Source organism: Physeter macrocephalus, chromosome 6 (assembly GCF_002837175.3).
Source record: "Physeter macrocephalus isolate SW-GA chromosome 6, ASM283717v5, whole genome shotgun sequence".
NCBI lineage: Eukaryota > Metazoa > Chordata > Mammalia > Artiodactyla > Physeteridae > Physeter > Physeter macrocephalus.
In genome coordinates this window covers 59,582,019-59,599,947 of record NC_041219.1, presented here as the reverse complement: position 1 = coordinate 59,599,947, position 17,929 = coordinate 59,582,019, and the positions used below count along the sequence as shown (strand labels likewise).

At 36.2% G+C, this 17,929-nt stretch overlaps 1 protein-coding gene across 1 annotated transcript in view; it reads left to right on the top strand.

Annotated features, from left to right (window-relative positions):
- Positions 1-424: 424 nt before the first annotated feature.
- Positions 425-17,929, top strand: part of A2M (alpha-2-macroglobulin) — a 76,265-nt gene continuing 58,760 nt past the window's right edge. The window contains exon 1 of the mRNA XM_028491492.2: positions 425-586. Coding sequence (XP_028347293.1) covers positions 501-586 — 86 coding nt within the window. The 5' untranslated portion in view covers positions 425-500. The remainder of the gene's footprint in view (positions 587-17,929) is intronic.

Here is a 17,929-nt window from a genome sequence, read left to right as displayed (position 1 = left end):
CTTTCCTTAAAAAAAAAAAAGAAAGAAAGAAAGAAATCCCCCTAAAGTTAAAGTTATACCTCACTCAATCCCAGACATGAATCTGTATTATGAGTTACTGGCATAGTGACATGTCCCGTGACCTTCAAAGGTAGCTTTCCTTGACACCTGCTTATAAGAATTTTGAAGGCGTTGAAGAAAGGTGGATTGAAAGTTCCTCATCAGGAGCTTTGCTGTCAAAGTTAAAGAAAGTTCATTCTCACTAGAACATAAATTTTATCCTCTGGAAATGACTCAGAGCCTGTCAGAGAGAGTTTAGCCTTGAGAGTAATGAGGCAATCGCTGAGAGCATCAACCCTTTCAGGGGACCTGTGCCCAACCAGAACTCTGTTTGCAGGCATTGGGTGGAGCTTGTTTGCAAATAGCAGCCACATAAAGCCTGGTAAATTCGAAAGGTCTCAGGGACCAGGCTGAGAGCTGGGAGCTGGGCACAATACGATACCTATGATTTGTCCCTCACTATGGGGAAAGGCAGATTTCTTCACTCATGTCTCATGCTATTTCTCCTCGTCCTGTTCTCTACCAACACCTCAGATTCTGCAGAACCGTAAGTCTCACCCAAAATCCCTTCCTCAAGAGTCTGTTTTTTATTTCAGTCTCTCCCTTATATCTTTGCTTTGCCTTTCCTATTAAGTGCTACCCTTCCATTCCTTAAGATATTTTAAAATTATAAGAGTAATACATTTTGTCTTTCATCTATCTTACATTCTTGAAATAATGTTTTTCATTGGGTCAGTAACAGTCATAAACACAATAAGTAGTCATTAGGAAGCATGATTTGATTAGACACCAAAATCTCAGACTCCACCCTCACAGAATCATTCTTTCAGATGGAAGGTACTGACTATAAAAATACTTAAAATGTACAGTCAGGAGTAATTTAACTCATATTGTAGATTATATGTGTACAGAAAGTAATGAATGTGTTAAATTATATCATGAGCATATAATTTGCAAAATCCATACTACGGAAAACTGACAAACAATTCGATTTATCCAACAAATAAAATGTCCCAGAAGGAGAAGCAGAGAGAGCCTATGGAATTAAAAAGACATAAAAGGCACATCAATCAATCAATCACAATGTATAGACCTAATTTTGATCTTGATTCCAAAGACATTTTTTAAAACATCATGACATTTTAATAAGCCGTTATCAATTTGTACTGGCTGAATATTTAAATATTTATGATATTAAAATATTTTGCTAAATGTTTATGTATAATAATGATAATGTGTTTTTGCTTAAAAAAATAATCCTTTTCTTCTGGAAATACATATTGAAATGTTTACAGGTTTTGCTTCAAAATTATAATGGGAAAGGTGAAGTGGTTAGGTGAATGTAGATGGGAATGTGGCTGGGATATAGGTAAGGCAAGAGTGTACATAGATTGTTGGATATTAGAACTGAGTATTGTGAGTCTAGTAGTTTATTATATTAATATAATATTGTGGATACTTTTGGATTCATTTGATTATTTTGTCTAATTTTATGTATGTTTGAAATTCTCCACATAAAAACTTTAAAATTAAAAGGAAATAACAATAAAAGTTACAAACATTTAGAATTGAACAAAAATTAAAACATTACATATCAAAATACCTAATTTATTTGCTTAAATACCTGGTACACATAGAAGTACGTTTTATAAACCTAAACTAACTATATGTATGGAAAAATCAAGAAAGATTGTTCAATGGATGAAATGAGTTAGAAAAAAACCTAGAAAAATGAGAAAAAAAGGTAAATATAAAGAATGTTGACAGAGAAATTGTGAAGAACAGAAATTAATAAAGTGGAAGTCAACAAAATGATATAATCAAGAAAACAAAAAGTCGGTATTCTAAAGATTAATAAAACAGATAACTGGTAAATTTGAAAGCCTTGATGAAAATTATAATGCTCTAGAAGAATAAAAAATTATACAAATTATCAAAATTGAGGTTAGATTATTTTGAAAAATTAATAAACCATTGACCATAAATGAAAGTGAATTAGGAGTAAAAAGTATTCCTTCACTTACAAAAGAGAGTAGCGTAACAATACTTTACAGAAAATTTTCACCAAGCTTTCAAGGAAATGATAATCCTTATCCTAAAAACACTAGAGAGCAGAAAAAGAATACCTATATAAATCATTTTAAGAGTTTAATATCACAAGAATCACACACAAAAAAAGAAAAGAAAATTAAATATCAATCTCATGAACACAAACGTAAAATGCAAAAAAAACATTGCCAGTTTGTTTCAGCTGTGTATTTAGTTAATTTTACATTAGCTGCTTTAACAGTAAACCCTAAAACTCAGTGACAAAGCGCAGTAACCCAAGCAGATGGAGGCTTTGTCATTTTCAATGTGTCACTTCCAAATACTCATCCAGCAAGCAAACAGTGAGAATGAAGGTGCCCACAGGAAGTTTTAATATGGCAAACCTGGAAATGATGTACATCACATTTACTTACACTCCATTAGCCAGAACTCAGTCATATGATGAGACAGCCAATATGTGTATTCAGAAGGAAAAGGAAAGAAACTTGGTGCAGAACTAGCCAGTCTCTGCTACAAGTCAAGTGTGTGTATGTGTATGTGTGTCTATGTAGCTATGTGTTCCAGTAATCTACCTAGAATGTAATGAATTAAAACAATAATTTATTATTTTTCTCTCATGTTTCTATGGTTTGACTGGGTTCACCCTACAGGGCAGTATTTGCTTTGATTCTCTCTTGCGCTTGAAGTCAGATGTTGGCTAGGGCTGTGGTCCTCTGAAGGTTCGACTGGACTGGGTATCCAGTATGGCTCCTCAGATGGCATGCAGTTCATGCTGGCCATCACCTGGTGGCTCACCTAGAAATGTTGACCAGAGTGTCAACACGTGTCCTCTCCAGATGGCTCAGGATTCTCACAACATGGCAGCAGGATTCCAAGAGACTGTGCCCCAAGTATGAGCATTCTAGGGAACCAAGGCAGAAACTGAAAAGCCTCTTAGGACCTAGCTTTTGAAGTCACATAGTACCACTTCCATCATTGACCCTTTTTCAAAAACAAGCCATAGGGCAAGCTCAGATTCAAAGGAAGGGAACCACATAAGGCTGTGAATACTGGAACGTGTGGTTTATTGAGGAACAATCTTTAGCCACTAGCTTTCATGATCTTCCATAAGGCCCTTACTCATCTGCATCTCTCTTACATGTAAAAAACACTCGCCCGTGTTCCCTTCCAACTTTAGATGTCTTGTCATATTATGACATCAGCTTCAGGCTTGAAATGCAGGATCTTGTCATCTAAATTAGGTCCAAGTACAGATGAGACTTCTTGGGGTCATCTGCCTTAATTTCAGTTCCTCAAGCACAGTTCATCTCAATCTGAAGACCTGTGACCTAAAGAGAAAAGTTACCTGCCGCCACTCTGCTGGGGACAGTCACAAGACAACTGTAACAGATATTTCTGTTCAAAAAAGTCGAGAACAGGAGGCACACATCAGTTAATGGTCCATAGGCACTCTGAAATCTAACCAGGCACGTGTCGCTAGTTCTCTAATTAGGGTTCAGTCTTGCTTCCTCAGAGTGCTTCTCTGTGGCTCCAGAATCCACTCCACACTCTAATTCATCCTTTATTTTCCATGAGAAAGGACGTATGTTTTCAGCTGAGATATATTCTCAGTCCTCTTCCTGTCTATAGAAGTTTGAGGGCTCTGAAGTCTCTTTTCATTTTGAACTGTGTCTGTTCTTTAATGTCCCATCTGGCAGTGCTTCTGTTACTACAACTGTCTTTTAAAATGTCATGGGTTTCACATCAGTCTTAATGACATTTATTCCATGAGACAAAAGCAACTCCCACAAATCGCTCCAACACAGGCACCTCTCCCTTAGGTCACCTATGAGGCTTCTGTGACCAAGACTATTAGAATTCCTACTCTCTAGCAAATACAGTCTGAGAGGAATATTCCTAAATTTCTTAAAGTCATTGTTTTCTACTTAAAAGTACCTGTTAGGCATACCCTTATTTAGCTCTGAATGTTAATGTTGGATGCTACAGTCAAAACTCTGACTTCATTTTTATTCCAAGGGTACATTTATTGTCCTGGATTTGATTTTTTTCATGATGCCCAGGAATAAATGTTAAAGAAATGTTTAAAACATATATAAGAAAAACTTTAGTAATGAAGAACACAAAAAAGGACTTGAACAAATGTTAAAACACGCTATATTTTTGGATAGGTTAAGTCAGCATTATACAAATGTCAAATGTCAATTCTCCCTAAATTTATTTATAAATTTTATGTAATCAATTCAAATAACATTAGGATCAGAGATGCTGATTCTGAAATTCATATTTAAAAAACCACACAAGATATGTGTATATATATATATATATATATATATATATATATATATATATATATCCCTGGTTCCTGGCACAGTGCTCCTAAAACCCTTGCATAATAGTACTTGGAGAATCTTTTGTTCGAATATCGAATATTTGGTCTTTGACCCTAGTTTCTGACACAGACCTCCTAAATCCACTGGAATTTTTTAGGTGATAGGAGATCTTTTCTTCTAATGAGGCAACTTTTAGGGGGCTCCTGGATAGCTTCACGATGGGGTCTGGTCACCAGAAAGAGCAAGCCATGATTAGAATCTATTCCGGCTCAAAATAATGGCTTCAATCTCTACACCTCAATGTTCTGGGCTGCTGCGCCCCCTGCTGTTTCATCCTTAGGTATGTATAATTCCTCATTCATTTCAGTTAATTTGCAAGAAACTTATCCATCAACCTGATGAGGTTGTCTCTCATTTTCAGCCCTACCGTGGGTTTCTATCTCTGTCTTCAGCATCCTTTAAATGGGCCATTAGGAAAAGAAAAGGAGAGAAATGGATGCTCATTTGATTCAGAAGTCCAGTTTTGTTTCAGTTGCTATGCTTTTGGTCAGAGAATTCTCAACCTACACAACATACTTGTGAAGGAATTTTATCCATTCATTTTTTATTTTTATATAGGTTTTCCTTTCTTCTTTCTTTTTTTCTGGGGAGGAAAATCAAATATTGATGTGATTTTATATTTGCATGGTATTTGAAACATCTCAGAGACTTTTCTATACATCTCATTTTATCTAAACTGTTCCAGAGAAAGAGCCAGAAGCAATGTAAGAAACTATTCTCCTTGGCCTTACTGTAGACCATAATCACAAGGCACAGGTTTCACAATGGAAAACTTGGAAGAAATCTTTGAAGATGATCCAAAAGATCTGATTTAGAATGTGAGAAAGAATTTTGTATAAAACAACGGATTCTCAATCACAGGGATTACATAGGCCAACAGGAGGGAGGGTAGGAGGGCAGGCCAGCCAGAAGTCTAAGAATTCTCTCCCCAGTTCAGACCACTTTTTAAATTTCATCTTCATGTTTTCCAAAGAGAGAAGACGAAACCCTGTACTAGTCCCTTCCCTCAAATGACGCATAGAGTACCACTTATTACTATGTATTTTGATCCCTGTTTCGTAAGGTCAAATATTGCTGATGCATTTTTTCATAAAGAATGGTAGAAATAGGAAGCAAAGATAAACACATTTTCCCAACATCTTGCTGCCCCCAGAAAAAACAGTTAAGTTTCAATGCTAGTGCTCTTTACTGAATCCTGGGATTAAAATTCCAGATTTCCCGAACCATATTTTTCTTGCAGAAGCAGAAAGAATATATATGTGTAGGGCAGTGATGGCATTATCAAACAAGGACCAAAGAAGAAACTGGGAGAAGGGTCATTTTATTCACTATTGTATTAAAAAAATTATACAGAACAACATAAGTCTCTACATGTTTTTATTCAATAATATGAGGCTATGGAGATATATACATATGAAAACAGGAATTTCCCAAATAATCACAAGACCAGCCTGCTCTTCCCTGTCCCATTATCTTTTTTTCTCTTTTTTTTTTCAAAAAAAAAGTTACACAAACAAACCTTAACTGAAAGTATACAAGCCCACTTTTCTTTTCCCAAAATAAACAAAACATCTCTCAGTTTTCCCAGCATTTTCCCCTTCCTAATGTGGAAGAATAATTTACGAAAGTATTAACCAGTGTTTTGGTTTCACTGCTGAAAAGGATTTGGAAAGAATGTGATCTGTGCTGATCCTTATCCTCTGGTATTTTTCCCTTCCCTGTTTCAAAAGTGTAGCCTAATCCTTGTGTCTTTTGCCTAAAGAACTTTCAAGGTTAGAAGCAGAGGTTGCTTAAAGATAAGTTTGTGAAAACCCTGGCTACTTGGGCAAATTACTCTATGTGCTCCTGAGGAAGAGGAAAAAGAAGTCTTTTGCAGGGAGGTTAAAGGAGAAGCCCCAATGGCAGGAAGAAATCAAAACCAGGAGGTGGGTGGAGGTTTATGGGACCCAGGATAGTGGGCACCTAGGGCCCCTCCATCATTGCACCCAGGGTAAAAGCCAGGACCTCTGAGTTAAATGGCTGTGTGAGGCCAACTCTCGACCACAGAGCTCCCAGTCTCAGAAAATATTCCTGTGTCCAAATGTAGCATAGAAGCAGCCAAGCAGCCAGGCTTCAAAGTGGCTGAGGGGTTGGACAGTGGCATGGTCATATGAGGAGTAACCAGTTTCAAGCAAAGACAAAGCAATTTCTGCAGTAGTATATTTCTCTTTTTTAAATTGAAGTTTAGTTGACCTACAATGCTATATTAGTTTCAGATGCACAACACAGTGATTTGATACTTCTATACATTACAAAATGATCACCATGATAAGTCTACTTACCATCTGTCACCATAAAACGTTCTTACAATATTATTGACTATATTCCCCATGTTGTACATTTCATCCTCACGATTCATTTATTTTCTAACTAGAAGTTTGTGCTTCTTAATCTCCCACACTTATTTCACTAATCCCCCTACACCCCTTCCCTATGGCAACCACCTGTTTGTTCTCTGTATCTATGAGTCTGTTTCAGTTTTGTTTGTTCATTTTTTTTCAAATTCCACAGGTAAGTGAAATCATATGGTATTTGTCTTTCTCTGCCTGACTTATTTCACTTAGCATAATATCCTCCAGGTTCATCCATGTTGTCACAAATGGTTGGTAGTATTTCATTCTTTTTATGGCTGAGTAATATTCCATTGTATTTATATGCCATATCTTCTTTATGCATTCATCTGTTGATGGACACTTGGGTTGCTTCCATATCTTGGCTACTGTAAATAATGCTGCAATGAACATAGGGGTGCATACATCTTTTCAAATTAGTATTTTTGTTTTCTTTGGATAAATAGGAAGGGAATTGCTGGATCATATGGTAGTTCTATTTTTAATTTTTTGAGGTATATCCATACTATTTTCCATAGTAGCTGCACCAATTTACATTCCCATCAACAGTGTACAAGGGTTCCCTCTTCTCCACATCCTCACCAAGACTTGTTATTTTCTTTTTGATAACTGCCATTTTGACAGATGTGAGGTAACATCTCACTGTGATTTTGATTTGCATTTCCCTGATGATTAGTGATGTTGAGCACTTTTTCATATACCTGTTGGCCACTTGCACATCTTCTTTGGAGAAATGTCTATTTGAAGAAATAGTCCTTTGCCCATTTTTTAATCAGGCGATTTGTTTTTTTGCTATTGAGTTCTATGACTTCCTAATATATTTTGGATATAAACCCTTTATCAGATACCTGATTTGCAAATATGTTCTCCCATTCCATAGATTGCCTTTTCATTTTGCTAATGGTTTCCTCTGCTGTGCAGAAGCTTTTTAGCTTGATGTAGTCCCATTTAGCTATTTTTGCTTTTGTTGCCTGTGTCTTTAATGTCATATCTAAAATATCATTGTCAAGGCCAATGTCAGGAAGCTTTTTCTCTATCTTTTCTTCTATGAGTTTTACAGTTTCAGGTCTAATGTTAAAGTCTGTGATACATTTTGTGTTGATTTTTTTGTATGGTGTAAGATTTGTATATGGATATCCAGTTTTCCCAAAACTGTTTACTGAAGAGACTGTCCTTTCCCTGTTGTGTATTCTTGCCTCCCTTGTAAAAGATCAATATACTGTAAATGTGGGGGTTTATTTCTGGGCTCTCTAATCTGTTCCATTGGTCAATGTGTCTGTTTTTATGCCAATACCATCTTCTTTTGATAACTAGAGCTTTGTAATATAGTTTGAAATCAAGAAATATGATGACTCCTGCTCTGTTCTTCATGCTTAAGATTGCTTTGACTATTCAGGGTCTCTTATGACTCCATATGAGTCTTAGGATTTTAAGTGGCCAATTCTAATATCTTGTCGATCAGCTAGTCCTAGAATTCCTACTTTAGAAATATATTGTAAGAAAGTTGATAAATGAAAAGACTTTTATAAATTTTCTATATGGCATTAGTAGTCTTTGCATCTTTTAGAGAACATAAAAGACTTTCTGAAGGAGAAAATAATTAATATAATGTTTCTTTCCTAAAATACCAGCAATGAACAAGTAAAATATACTTATCAAAATTTGTAGGACACAGCAAACACAGTGTTTAGAGGAAAATTTATAGCATTGAATGCATATATTCTTTAGAAAAAAATAAACATCTAAAATCAGTAATCTAAGCTTTCATCTTAGGAAACTAGGAAAAGAAGAGCAGATTAAGTCCAAAGCAAGCATAAGAAAAGAAATATTTAAAAATTAGAGCAGAAATCAATGAAACTGAAAAGAGGAAATCAATAGAGAGAATCAATGAAACAGAAAGCTGATTCTCTGAAACAATCCATAAAATGATAAGCCTCTAGCAGGCCACTTAAGAAAAAAAGAGAGGTGACATGAACTGCTAATATAAGAAGTGAAAGAGGGGACATCACTAGAGATCTCATAGACATTAAAGGGATAATAAAGGAATACTAGGAACAATGCTATGCCCACAAATTTAATAACCTAGATGAAATGGACTAATTCCTTGAAAGACACTTCTGTCAAAACTCCCACAAGAATAAATAGACAATTCAAATTGACCTATATCTACTGAAGAGATTGAATCAGTAATGAATAACCTTGCAAAACAAAAACCACCAGGGGTTCACTGGTGAATTTTATCAAACATTTATGGAAAGAGTTACACCAATTCTCTACAATTTCTTCCAGAAGATAGAAGAAGAGGAAATACTCTCTAACTCATTTTATAAGGCCAACATTAACATAATACTAAACCCGTACCAAAATAATACAAGAAAATAAAACTACAGACTAATATCTCTCATGAGCATTGGTGCAAAAATCTTCAGAAAAAATTAGTAAATCAAATCCAACAATGTATAAAAGAATTATACACAATGACCGAGTGGTATTTATCCCAGGTATGCAAGTCTGGTTCAATATTTGAAAATTAATTAATGTAACCTATCACATCAACAGGCTAAAGAAGAAACTGATATTACATGATATCAATAGATGCAGAAAAAGCAGCTGACAAAATCCAACACCGATGCATCCAACCCACTCTCAGCAAAACAGAAATAGAGGGGAACTTCTTCAACATGATAGAAAACATTTACTAAAAACTTACAACTAATATCACACTTAATGGCGAGAAACTAGAACTTTCCCACTAAGAACATGAACAAGAGAAATATATCCCCTCTCATCACTTCTTTCCAACATTGTACTAGAAGTCCTAACTAATGCAATAAGACAATAAAAGGAACTAAAAGTTTCGCAGATTGAGAAAGAATAAATAAAACTCTGTTCAAAGATGACATGATTGCCTATGTAGCTCTCTGAAAGAATCAACCAAAAAACTCCTGTGACTAATATCAGATAGCTACATAGAGTGGTAATAATAAGGTTGCAGGATACAAGGTTAATATAAAAAGTCAGTTGCTCTCCTATATACCAGCAATGAACAAGTAAACTTTGAAATTAAAAACACAGTATCATTTACATTATCTACCCCCCAAAATGAAATACTTAGGTTTAAATCTAACAAAATGTATACAAAACCTATAAGAGGAAAACTTATCAAACTCTGATGAAAGAAGAATTAAATTAACGGAGAGATATTCCATGATCATGGTTAGGAAGACTCAATATTATCAAGGTGACAGTGCTTTCCAATTTGATCTATACACTCGATGTAGTCCCAATCAAAATCCCAGAAAGTTATTTTTTGGATATCAATAAACTTATTCTAAAGTTTATATGGAAAGGCAAAAGACCCAACACAACATCTAAAGAAAAGAACAAAGTTAAAGGGCTGACACTACCCAACTTTGAGACTTACTGTAAAGCTACAGTAATCAAGAGAGGGTGGTACTGGTGAAAGAAGAAACAAACAGATCAGTGGAACAAAATAGAGAACCCCCAAATTGACCCATGTAAGTATCGTCAACTGATCTTTGAGAAAGAAGTAAAGGCAATACAATGGAACAAAGATAGCCTTTTCAACAAATGATGCTAGAACAATTGGACATCCATATGCAAAAAAAAAAAAAAAAGAAAGAAAAGAAAAGAAAAATAAGGAATCTAGACACAGACCTTACACTCTTCATAAAAATTAACTCAAAATGTATCATAGACCTAAATGTAAAATACAAAGCTATAAAACCCTGGAAGGCAACATAAGAGAAAATCTAGGTGACGTTTGTTATGGAGATGACTTTTTTAGATACAACACCAAAGGCACTATCCAAGAAAGAAATAATTGATAAGCTGAACTTCATTACAATTAAAAATCTGCTCTGTGAAAGACTCTGTCAAGAAAATGAGAAGACATGCCACAAAGTGGCTTTTCTATTTATTTTAACTAGATACTAATTAAGCAACCCCTGAAGGAATTAAACTTAATTTCCTCACAGAATAAATAGCATTTACCAAGATAATCCTGTTTATCTGCCTAGGCTTGTCTGTTTATTTTTCCTTCATTTTGTTTATTTTATAAACAGCACATGGCTACTAAAGTGAATCTGAAAAATGTAGCAAGCCACAAAAGAAGTAAAAGTCAGCTCTCTACCTCTTCCCTTCATTTTCTGAATAATCCAACCCAACACCACTAGATGGGGCTAGGTAAAATAGATGTCATACGGAGTTGAAGAGAATTAAGACAGTAGATGGTGGGGTGTACAACTCGGACAAAGGTGAGAAGAAGGTTCACAAAGGAGGGTAGCCTGGCTCAAGCTGTCACAGCCAGAGCAAGAGGAGGAGGGTGTCCTTATGGAGGGGTAGTCTATGTGTGGGACATCAGGAGCCGAATGGAGTATGTATGAATGTATGTACATGTTTATGTGTTTAAACATACATAAACTCTGCAGCTCTATTTGCTGAGAAAGCCTAGTAGGGACTCCATAAAAATAATGGGCATACCTGCAGCCCAGTTCTTGATTTCTAATGTCATTTGCTAAAAAAAAAAAAAAAAAAAAAAAAAAAGAGGAGGAAAATTATAAAATTAGCCTGAAATATCTTGGGACAGAAGATAATTTTGCTCAAGAAGGATGAGGACATGTCAAAAGGACCCAGAAGCCAGCTTAAATGGACTTTTACTGGCCAAATCTGAGACTATTTGAGCATCAAAATAAATAATGAAATAACAGATGATAACCCATTAAATAAAGTAGGAAAACATGACTATACTGGCATAAACAAATAAATAAATACATTGAAATTTTGATGAGAAGTAGGACTTTTACATAGTCTGATAGTACCTCCCCATAAAATATTTATTAATTACAAAGGAAAAATACTTTATAGACAAGAAGTCTGGCACATATCACCTTAATCAAGTGATTGAATTTAATATCACCCCAAATGGGAGAAATGGAAACATGTGCCACCTGATAGTTACAATAAGAAGAACACAGCATCACCCTGCGATATCCCTGCTGAAGAGGTAGACGCCTTCTGGACATCTTCTACCTGGATGTCTTATAACCACATCAAACTCTTGCCCTCTTCTCACTTTTCCTTTCTTCCTGTATGAACTATCGTGGCAATGGCATTATCATCACTAAATCAGCTAAATTTGCTCCCCCTACCTCCATTCTAAATCTTAATCTGAAGCACCATTATCTCCCACCAGTGCATGAACAATTTTTTTGGTGTGACATCAGCATCGCGGTAGTGTGAGATGCTCTCTTTATCTCTCCCCTTCAATCTACAACCAGTAAAACATCCACAGCTAAACAAAGGTGCTTCTGTCCAACAGACCAGGACATCAGAGAATTTCAAACATCTGTACATCTAAAGGTGGGTGGACTGCGACACATAAAGGAGGCAGAGCCAGGGGAACACTGGAAGCAGTGCCTGCAATCCTGGACCGCCAGCCTTAATGGCTGAGCCCGCAGCCCCAGACAACCTGGTAGCATCAGGGGAAGAAGCGCACTGGCCTCCTGGCTGCAGAGGCACCCGCAGCCACAGGGTATCAGAAAACAGTGGCAGCAGGGCCGGTGACCCTGTTCCTCCAGCCACAGAGGTGCCTGCAACTCGACCCCCCCACACACACAGTGGCAGCACCCATGACCCAAGAATCCCAGCCATGGCAGAGACACCCATGACCCTGGATCCCCACCTCTCCTCCTCTCACAGCACCAGAGCTTACAACCCAGGAGGCCCTGGATGTGTCAGAAGCACCTGCCATCCTGGTGCTCCAGGTGGTGATGCCAGGGACACTGGAGCAGCAAAGCACCCATGATCCTGGAGGCGAGCGCAGTGACAATGAGGGCACCAGGCAACATCTCTGACAAAGGCAGTGGAGGGCGGAAAGTGCCCATTCTCAGATACAACTGGAGGCAGTAGTTCAGGTAAGAAAACCCCCAAAATTTGTGCTATAGCGTCACCCACTGGAAAACAAAAGAAAGTCCTCGAATTATTAACCTATTGAATCTTTCTAATTAAGTTAAAAAGAAAAAAGTTTTACTTAAAGAAGAAAGGTGTTTGCTACTTCACGTGTCCTGGCAGAGGAACAACTCATCAAGTACCACGAGGAGCCATGGTAACATGATATCAGAAAAGGGAAATGACGATGCTCCAGAACCAAACTTAAAGTCATGGAACATTGCAACCGAACGGATAAAGAATTCAAAATAGCTGTTATGAAGAAACTCAAGGAGCTACAAGAAAACTCAGAAAGGCAGTTCAATGAGCTCTGGAATAACGTTAATGAACAGAAGAAATACTTTATCAAAGAGACTGAAACTCTAAAAAGGAACCAAGCCAAAACTAGAGCTGAAGAACTCAATAAATAAGATGAAGAATGCATTAGAAAGCACTGAAATAGAGCAGACCATATGGAAGAGAGAATTAGTGAGCTCAAAGATGGAAATCTAGAAATGATACAGGTGGAAGAGGAGAGAGAAGTAAGATCTTTAAAAAATGAAGAAATTCTAGGAGAACGAGCCAACTCTAGTGCTTTTATATTTTGCAAGTATAAAATTATCTTGTATTTAAATAATGCTAACTTTACCTTTTCCTTTATACTTATTACCTATTTATTTTATTTTAATTTATTTTATTTTGTTTTATTTGTACTGAATGAAACCTGTAGAACACACTTAAAGAGTAGTGGAGATACACTTTTTGTCTTACTTCTGACTTACTGTAAATACTTTAATGTTTTCTTATTAAGCATGGTACTGACTTTCAGTGGATATTTAACTTTGTCAAATGCCTTTCTACATCTATGGAAATAAAAAGAACTTGGTCATGGCATAAATTCAGTAATTCTTTAATGTGCTGCTGGATTATGTTTACTAAATTTTCATTTAAGACATTTAATTGGTATACATAAGTGAAATTAGTCTCTTTGTGTTATCTTTGCCAGGTTTGGAAATCAATGCTATCCTCAGTTCATAAAAAGAATTTTGAGCTCCTTGTTTTTCTGTCCTCAAACAATTTCGATATTATTGGATGTGTCATTGGTACTTTGCTGTAAGAAATTGCTCCAGCCGTGTCACATTGACTGTCATGTTTGTTCAAGTAATATCCAGGGCCCATTTGTCAGTGCTTTCTTTATGTCAACATTTTACACCCACATGAGTTCACAAAGAAAGAACCTCATTGCATTTTCAGGAAGAGTTATTCACCTTGAACTCAGTGTGTGTGCAATTAATGTTATGGATGGATAGACGGAAATAAAGGAAAGGAATAAATTACTGATAGCATAGGATGATGAAGTTGCCACTGTCTAACGTAATATTGGCAAGGAATCTAAAGAAACCATGATGTCTTTATAAAAAACAGAGAAATGTGAGTTACACAGCTGTTAGTAAATTCAGAGCTTAATTCACAATCAAATTACTGTCCCTAGAATGTTAATAAATACATTTGAACTTGGAAAATGTTCTCTAATAGAAGACATCAAGTCCTCAATACTTAGCTTTTTCAGCTCTACATGTTCTATCAGTGACTAAACGCACAAAAGGAATGCTTATCAGTTTTGCAAATACTGTGCTGGGAAAGACAACTCTGTGGACATTGGAATCACATTTGAAAAACTGAATATAAAGACCAACATTTGCCAAAACAGTATTCTTTTATATATTAATTTTAGTCCTTTTTTCCTTCAACAATTATTTATTGAGCACCTAATATAATAACTGGGCACTGTTCTGGGCATTAATACATATATATATATACTATATAATAGTATAGTATAATAGTAAATATATATATATATGCACATATATACACATATAGTATCATATAGTTACATGTAATATATTTTATGACATATAGTCATTTATATTTATATACAGTATTATATGGTCACATATATATGTGTAATGAAATATGCTATGCTATGAAGAATAAAAAAGAGGGTAAGGAAATAGAGGACAATGTGCAGAGGACTGCTATTCTGGTAGAGTGGTCAGGAAAGGCCTTTGTGTGGAGGCACTGGTACAGAGAAATTAATGAAGTAGAGGAGAAAACGTTATGCATATTCCAAGTGCCCCAGGAAGAGAAAACAGGGAGTGCAAAGGTCCTGAGAAAGAGCAGGATTTATGTATTCTAGAAACAGGAAAGGGACCAGCGTGAGTGCGGCAGAGTGAATAAGATAGGGTCAAGAAGTGAGAGAGTGGCACGGACATATATACATTACCAAATGTAAAATAGATAGCTAGCGGGAAGCAGCCACATAGCACAGAGAGATCAGCTCGGTGCTTTGTGACCACCTAGAGGGGTGCGATAGGGAGGGTGGGAGGGAGGGGATATGGGGACATATGTATATGTATAGCTGTTTCGCTTTGTTATACAGCAGAAACTAACACACCATTGTAAAGCAATTATACTCCAATAAAGATGTTAAATAAATAAATAAACAAATAATAAACTTAAAAAAAAAAAAAAAAGACAGGGTCAAGCCATAAAAATGAGATCTGACCATGGGAGGGAAATAGCCAAATCCTGTAGGGTCTTGTAGGCTTTGATAAAAATTTTGGACTTTATTTTCAGGATCATGGAGCACAGTTAGAGGGGTTTCCCAGGGCATGATGTAATTAGATTTTTATTTTAAAGGATTTATTTTGGCTTTTGTGAGAGACTGATTGTAAGAGAGCAGTGGTAGCATCATGCATACAAGTTAGGAGACCCTTTTGCACGAGTAGAGGCAAAGGATGATGGTTGTTTAGACTAGACTGGCACAGATGAATTAAAGAAAAGTGAGCATGCTAAAGATATATTCTGACTTGCTGCTAAACTTTAGGTTGGAGGTAGTAGAAAGGAAGAAACCAAGGATGAATCCACATATTTTTGGCCTGAGCAATTGGTTTAATGGAGATACCACTTAACTGAGAGGAAAACGACTGGGAAGAGAAGAATCCGATGTTTAATTCTGAACTTGTTGAATCAGGTGCCTATAAGACTTCAGTGGAGAGTCAGAGTAAGCAGTTCTAAATACAATTCTGAATCAGAAGGGAGCAATCAGGGATAGATACTTTGCAATGAGAAACTGTTTGAGAATGAGAGTTTAAATACTCTCTAAATACAGCATTTAAAGCCCTAGGACAAGGAGAGATCCCTTTGGAGAGAATGTGACTTGAGAAGGGATGAAATTAGAAGACTGAACTTTGAGACACGACAACGTTTACGTGTCAGGAAAACAAATAGTAAAAGACTCTGAAAATGATTGACAGAATCAAAGTGCAGGATGTTGAAATTCAAGTGAAGAAATTGCTTCAGGAAGGATTTCAAGAACAGAGTGAGCAACTATGTCAGTTGCTTCTGAAAGATAGAATAAAATGAGAACTGAGAATTGACCACTGCAATTGGCAACATGGAGATCACAGGTGACTGACGGGTGGAGATAAAGCCTGATGGGAGTCAGTTCATGAAATAATGGGAAAAGAAGTGGAAGTAGCAAGTTTGGGCAAATATTGAGAGGAGATTTGTGGAAAAGGGAACAAAACATGGGGAGGTAGATAGAGGGATATGTATAGTCAAGAATTTGTTTTCTCACAGATGAAATATATCTTTATATGCTAATGAAAATAATAAAGTTATGGTGTAGTAGAGAGAGGTAAATCAATCTAGTAATGAAGTTTTTGAGTATGCAAAAAGGAATAAGTTCCAGTAAAAAAAGTAAAATTATGGTTTGGATTTAGATGCATACACAGTTCATCCGGTGCAACACAAGAGAAGACAGAGTACACAGGTACACATGCAGATGAGCTGGTAGTTTCAGTATTGGTGGAAGCTGATCAGAAGTTTTACTTCTGATCGCTTCTATTCTCTCAGTAAATTAAGAAGCGGTGTCATCAGTTGAGAGAAAAGAAGGCATTGTTTACAAAAACAATGACATGGGAGAGTGAGAGGATAAAATTACTTGAGCAATATAATAGCACTGCATGGAGGCTGTGTTTGTACCAAAGTCTAGAGTCGTGAATTTAAAGTGAGATCTGTCAGCATGCTCACATGCTTTTCACAAGCCACTTTCTTAATTTTGATGCAAGTGAATGTAAACTCCCCAATGGCAGAAACATATGGTCTCTGTTAACCACAGAAGAGTGTCTGGTACAAAGTATGCATTAAAATATATGTGGACTGACTAAATAATATCTATCTTCTCCACTTGACTGCTTTGCTTCACAATATCCCAATACTTAACACAGAGTCTGTTTCATAGCAGGCTTAAATATTGACTCAATGGATGAATGACCCAGTTAATCAATCTCTTTTTTTCCTGCACTTCTGAACTTTATACCCAACTCCCTACAGAATAGCTTCCCTGAATTTCACAAGAGAGCCTCAAATCCAACATATCTAAGACTCTACCTGATAGTTTCTCTACATCTGTTACTAGCAAGATCATCCACTAGAGCCCTAGTGAGAAACCTATAGTCATTCTCTATTTATCATCTCTGAAATGGATAAGTCCATAACTGTTTTAAAAATTTCTGAGCAAAATAAGTGAAAAACAATGCTTAGCACAATGCCTAGCATATAGTACCTACAAATATTAGCTATTACCAGCTTTTAATGATTCTAAGATACACATCTTTTCACATCTCTTTAATCATGACATATTTTACAATCAGGAGTGTATCATAATTTAATCAGATGAGGTTTGTTTAAGTAGCATATTAGATAATGCTGTCCTTTATATCAACAGTGTATCAGACAAGATAAAATGCAGTACTGTAACTTTTCTCTGCAATATGCTCATCAATATTAAACTAGTAATTGAGTCACGTCCAGTACACTTCAAATCCATATTTTTCTCCCTCTTCCTATTGTTGCAAACTTACTTTAAGTCCTTGCTTTCTCTATCCACTTAGAATGAATTTTTCATCTGTCTGTGTATCAGCTAGGAATCCCTCTGGCAATAAATAACAGAAAAGCAACTAGCAACTGCTAAACAAATAGGGAAGAAGTCCATAGGTTGACATTCCAAGGTTGACAAAATTACCCAACAATACTGGCAGAGACCAA